The sequence below is a fragment of the Plutella xylostella genome, chromosome 19, assembly GCF_932276165.1.
Source record: "Plutella xylostella chromosome 19, ilPluXylo3.1, whole genome shotgun sequence".
In the NCBI taxonomy this organism is placed as follows: Eukaryota; Metazoa; Arthropoda; class Insecta; order Lepidoptera; family Plutellidae; genus Plutella; species Plutella xylostella.
This window is the reverse complement of record NC_063999.1, coordinates 4,056,498-4,062,615: the sequence shown is the minus strand read 5'-3', so window position 1 is coordinate 4,062,615 and position 6,118 is coordinate 4,056,498. Positions and strand designations below refer to the sequence as shown.

The following is a 6,118-nucleotide window of genomic DNA, read 5'->3' as shown; positions in this document are numbered from 1 at the left end:
CTGGTCCGTGGTGTGTTACTAATTTTAATACTATGTTGTATTGATCATTTCAGATCAAGTAACAACATACGATTCAATATTTTATCAATATTAAATCACTCAGAAGTCTCTACCGTTATTAACCATTATTAAAATAGTACATTACGTGAGTTTAATAAAAATATGTTAATATTAAATTTAAGCATATTTTATTCCTTGTCACTGGTATCCCCAACATTCAACTTCCAAACCAAACAAACAACTTTATCGCCATTCCCCCTCCCCCATCTTCTCACTTCACCCCATGCCTCAACTCAAGCAGCAGCAAAAGTTTTTGGGAATGAGTGAGTGCAAACTGCAAACAACAACGGTTGAATTGTTTTCAGAATGTGATTATTGTCTTAAAAGTTAACTAAATATGGCAGAAGCTTGTAGATTTGGAAGTTCATTTACCGAATCTAGAGCTTTACCGAGTCACGATGAAAGTTTTTGTATATTTAACGTGTTTTGTGTATTTATATCACTTGTAACGATACTTGCCGATTTAACTACAGGTGTGTGAAACTTGTTTCGCTTTTTTTCTATAAAACAAAACCAACAAATTGGCTTGGGTTTCATTCGAACCGACTATAAATTTGTCTGTACGTTGCCTTGTTATTTAGAATAATTGAGTATTTAACAATATTTTTAAATCTAAGTAGAATGTACAAATACTTATATTATTTAGGTACATTAAATTGAAACTTTTTTGTTTAGATAAGTTAAGTTTATTTTTAATTCACGCATTTTTATACTATTTTTTTCAGATTTGACCGTTTTTGCAGAGTATTGTAAAAATGGTTACATTTATTGGGCTATTACTACATTTTTATTTATTGTTACACCGATTATTTTAATTAACATTTTTTCACTCCGTTGGATTGTATTGGACAAAAAATTCAAATCAAGACATTGGATTACTCACTGCTGCCTTGTGGGTCTGTTGGAACGGTAAGTACTTACATAAATAATTAGACCCAACCCGTCAGCCGATGGATTTTGAAAAAAATAAAATTATTGCGCCCATGCATCAAATCTACCTACCTAGTTTAGTCTTAAATCGTGTTGCCGACCCACTATTAAATGACTGTAACAAGCCTACATATATTTATTTATTAACGTAAAATATAGGTACCTACTTACTTAAATTTTGTCGACATTTTTAAATACAAATGTATGTATTTTTCACGCATTTTATATATTAACAAAAAATATTTTGTAGGTAAATCAGAAGTGACGCAAGTGATCATACTGAACAACTATCTAGTACCTATTCTACAAGTTTTGATTTTTCGTAAAAAAAAATTGTTCACGATATTTTTTGTTCACAATGTTTGTTTTCTATTGAATTCATTATTTATTTAAATTAAACAAAAAATTAAAACTAAAAAAACCTCGTCCTAAAGTAATTATAATGTAAACAAAATTTAGGTGAGGTTTATTAAGACAGCATTTATAAAGTCTAACCTATTTTGATTCTCGTATAAATTTAATATATAGGTATGTATTAAGTATATTTTTATATAATTGTGATTTTATGTCACTAATTCGTATTTTATAGAACTAATCCAGCACTTTTTTTTATTTTCAGTTATACAGTTTTTCTTCAGGAAGCATTAACTTGTCAAAATATGGAACCTATAAGAAATCAAAAAATATTGTCACAAAGAAATGATTTGAGTTTGCTACATTTTTTGTACACATTTACCGGTACAGTTCCGCAAATAATTTTACAATCATACGCCATAATTATTTTAGACGAAAATTATCACACTAAAGGTTTGTAACTTACTGACGAATTCTAAATATTTTAAAACAATTTCAGAGTATATTAATCAAACATAAAAAAATAATAAACATTGTTATTTTACAGCATTTGCTTTAACGGCGTCAATAGCATCAGTTGTCTGGGCATGTGCGACATACATTTACAGTATAACATCATTTGATAATGAAAATTTCCAATGGAATTCAGTATGCCTTAAAGTGGTTTGGCATTTTGGAATGTTGATTGCCAGAATTTCTGGAATAGTATTGTTCACCATAATTTTCGGGGTATGGACCCTAGTCCCTCTTGGTAAGAATACTTATTAATTTCAAGTATGTTATAGTTTACTCGCTTATCAAGTGTTGCTGACTATCTGGCGGCACGACACCGGCAGTTTCCCCGCCTGTTGATCAAGACGGCCGTACCATCCTTGTCTACAATTCCAAAGTCAATCTATTTATTTATTAAAAATAAAAAATAAAAGTTTTCAAATGGTAAAAAATAGACACGTTAAATACCTAGGTACTGAGTATATTATTAATACCAACTTGGTATTAAGTATACCTACGTGTATTTCTGAACCTTTTACTCTTTACCTTTACTGAGTTGCGAGATTGTTTTTTATTACAAGTTATTTTTTTGGCATTTGTAATAATGCATGCATACAATTAACACCTTGGCTTTGTGTTTTTCAGGTTTACATTGGGCTGCAATGACATTTTGGATAGTAACACAAAAGACAACTTTTTGCCCAAATAGATTAGAAGAAACATTTTATAATGTTGTCATGGGATTTGTTTACTGCTTCTGTTACATTAATTTAAGAGAAGGTCACACGCGCTACCGGCTATTGATGTTTTACACATTAATGGTGACTCAAAATTTTGGCAGTTTATTTTTATATGTTTTGATAGCGGATAAAGACCAACAAAAAACCACTTGGTCTATTTTAGCTACTATTTTCATCGTTATAGGCACTATAATAGGTAAGAATAAAATCTAGTAGGTTTGTTTACTTTAAACTACATAGAACACATAGATGGCAGAATGTTAGACAGCCAATGCTGCTTGCCAAAATAATTAATCTAGATGTAATAAGTATATTATCTAATAAAAATATGAGTACCTTGGTATATAACTGTTAACATTTAGCTGAAGAGTGGGAAAATATCCTGAGTATCAGTCATCTAAGCATTGAAATATATTTTATTAGAGAGCAGTGAGTGTGGAGTTAGTGGTGTAACTAGCATTCAAATTCATATTTACTTTCAGGTATGTGTGGAATGATACTTTACTATAGATGGTTTCATGAAAAGGGACCAATAATGTGGAAAAACGTTGAAGGTGACATTGAGTTAAACAATAAAAGTACTCATCCCAAAAATAATAAAAACATTACAGGTCTAACACATGTTAGATCTTTTAAGTCGCAAAAAGATAGTGACTTGCAAAAAAATCAAAGGTAAAATCGTCTACATTATTTTACATAATAACGCATATAAATTATGACATTATTTTTTAACTTTTTATTTTTGTTTTAGGAATGATAATGTCGAACAAGCTCAACAGTGTAACCTGATGGCTGATAAAAACTTCTTGTTGGATCAAATTGCTCGATCTGGTACACCGATGTTTAGTTCAGCTCCAATCACAAATAACAGCCTGGAAGCGTCAAGCATAGAATTTTACACAGTAGAAAATACACCGAACACCGTCATATCTTCCAAAGATAATTCAACATCTTATGGAGTAAGTAAATTTCCAACTAAAAAGAAAAGTATTTGTCCTAGTGTTCTAGCATCAAAAATAGCTTCTCTAGAGAATATAGAGAGTTCTATAGATGAAATAACGGCGAGCAACATAAATTTGCATAAACGAAGAGGGATATGCTCGTCGGATGAATTAAGAAATGATTTAAACAATTTAGATATTGAAACATGCAATTCAAACATTGAGGAATTTAATAAGAGTCATAAGACTTACCATTCTTCTGAAACCAGTCAAGATACAGATAGTTTGAATAAAAAAACATCATCTGATTCAATAGACATGGATCTAGATTTAAGCTTTAGTGATATAAACAGTTCTGACATCAATACTTTCAATGAAAATATAGTACAAAAACTTTGCTTGAGTGCACTTAAAAATATTAAAGTTGGTAATCAAGATGCAGACATTGAAAATATTCAACGCATTGCTTTGGACATACTGAAGGAAATGTACACAAAGAAGGAGAAAATTAAAGACTCTACAGACTTGCTTCATTCAAAACAACGTGATGTCGATACGCCAACAGAAATGATGTCTGTTCACGATTATGAAAATATTTGTGCTGTTAATATTGCCAGAGAAGCTTGGGGACTGCGATCTTGGAATGGGTATTCTGACATAGAAAATTGGGTTCATGATGGAAGTGTAGTCAGAGATCGACGACGGGACACATTAACTTCGGGAAGCTCAGAAATAAGTAGTTGTATATCACAAGAATTGAGGAACTCTATAATGAGTGCTCCACCATTTCCAAAGAAAATGCATACATACTCAAACGTACTTGTAAAATTTGATCGAAATGCTCATCCAGATTACGTTAATACTGTCGTTTGCCAAACGGATGAAACGTTTTTAGCTAAACCATGTGTAGCTGATGTAAAAGATGCCAATCACTTAGAACCAATATTGGAAGAATTAGATGATTTAGGTGACATTGATTCGCCCAACAAAAAAAGACTGAATTCTGAAAGCTCATTAGTTGCTACAATAGATGAGATAAGAAAAGCTACTGTTACGAATTCACCGAGAAATGTTTATCATCGGCGAGATTTATGGGAATCACCTCAATTTAGTGGTAAGGAGAAAATGGAATCAAATTTAAAAAGAGCTTTATGGAAGGAGCCATTTAAATTTAATTCTAATAATATCATGGAAACATTGCCTGTCAAAGGCAATAATTTAGATGTAACTAATAGACCTAAAATAACTGTACATAAAAAAGAAATTAATTTAGTAAGGACCAGCAGTGATATGGATATTGGTATTCCTGAAAGAGTTATTACTTTTAATAAAAATGTTAAAAGTAGACAAAAATCAACAAATTTGCAGTCTTCCTCAATTAAAAAAGTAAATAATAGTGCTGAAGATCTATCTAATAAAAACATAGATTTATTATGGAAATTAGTTTCTGAATATTCAGTACCAACCAGCTCAGCTGAAGATTTGTCATCAAGTCAAATAAATTCCTCCCTTCAATCTCTAATATTAAAAGACACACGAACTTTTAATCAACCTATTAATTCGAAAAATTCTAATATAAAAAAGGGCCCACGAAGTAAACCAAGACGCAAATTTTCTATTTTGAGGGAAAAATTTGAACCACGAATAAGTAGAAATTCTGATGAAGAAATTTTATACCAGTATTCAGAAAATGCACCACAGATGGATTCAAATGTTATAAATGTTAAAAATATGCTTGAAAAATGCCCTAGCAAACCTGAGTTAAGTGAAAAGTGTTTCCATTTAAACGATGATCTTGAAAATGCGGAACAATCAAACTCTGATATACTTTCAAAGAACATTAAAGAAAAAAGAACTCTGTTCATGAAACAAGTGCTAAGCCCGCCGAAATTTAACACCAAATTAAGACATAAGGTCTAGAAATAATAGTTCCTATGGTTTAATTAAAGGATCTCAATAGGAATATTATTAATGTTAGATAAGATTAATTATAGTAATTAAATTTAATTAAAAAGGTCATCAAATGTATTAACTTTATACTTATTGACTATGACTATAAAAATCTGTTTTGTATGTAAAACTGTGCATGCATTTGCTTACCTATATTAGGTTTCACTAGCACCGACCCAATTGTGTAGCAGGTTTTGGGTTGTGTTGTGTGCTATTCCACGGAAAACAGATATTCCAGTGAATAGTATGTAGTCACCGCAGACTACAAATAGCTGCTTATACTAGGCCTATTTAAGAACATACTTTATCATAAAATAAAATGCTATTATATTGTAACAGTGTGTTTTATTTCTATTAAAATAAGAGCTAATGCCAGTGCGTGGTACCTAGGCCCAAAATGAGTCATAATTATGCAGTCATAATTGCCATTATGTGCCAGTGCACATCTTAAGAGTTTAGAATGTACTTGACAGTTGGTACTTTTTATAATATTTTGTATGAAATTTATTAACTGTCAACCACATTATAAGCGCCCATCTTCTTCTCTTGAACTGTATTTAAAATTTAAAAGTTTTTTAAATTCTGCCTGCACTAACAAGGTAATTTTATAAATTTTGAAAATTATTATCAGTAGGCAATATACAAAGTAAG

At 30.8% G+C, this 6,118-nt stretch overlaps 1 protein-coding gene across 1 annotated transcript; it reads left to right on the top strand.

Annotated features, from left to right (window-relative positions):
• The first annotated feature begins 264 nt into the window (after positions 1-264).
• On the top strand, positions 265-5,803 carry LOC105380201. Its single transcript, XM_011549706.3, has 7 exons — positions 265-533; positions 786-969; positions 1,610-1,797; positions 1,892-2,095; positions 2,482-2,772; positions 3,059-3,248; positions 3,328-5,803. The coding sequence occupies exons 1-7, from the start codon at positions 398-400 to the stop codon at positions 5,435-5,437; spliced, it is 3,303 nt and encodes a 1,100-aa protein (XP_011548008.3). The 5' UTR covers positions 265-397; the 3' UTR covers positions 5,438-5,803.
• Positions 5,804-6,118: the final 315 nt, after the last annotated feature.

Coding starts and splice junctions, on each gene's coding strand:
- LOC105380201 (XM_011549706.3), top strand. CDS start 398: ATGGCAGAAGCTTGTAGATTTGGAAGTTCATTTACCGAATCTAGAGCT. Junction 534..785: donor ACTTGCCGATTTAACTACAG/GTGTGTGAAACT, acceptor TATTTTTTTCAG/ATTTGACCGTTTTTGCAGAG. Junction 970..1,609: donor CTTGTGGGTCTGTTGGAACG/GTAAGTACTTAC, acceptor TTTTATTTTCAG/TTATACAGTTTTTCTTCAGG.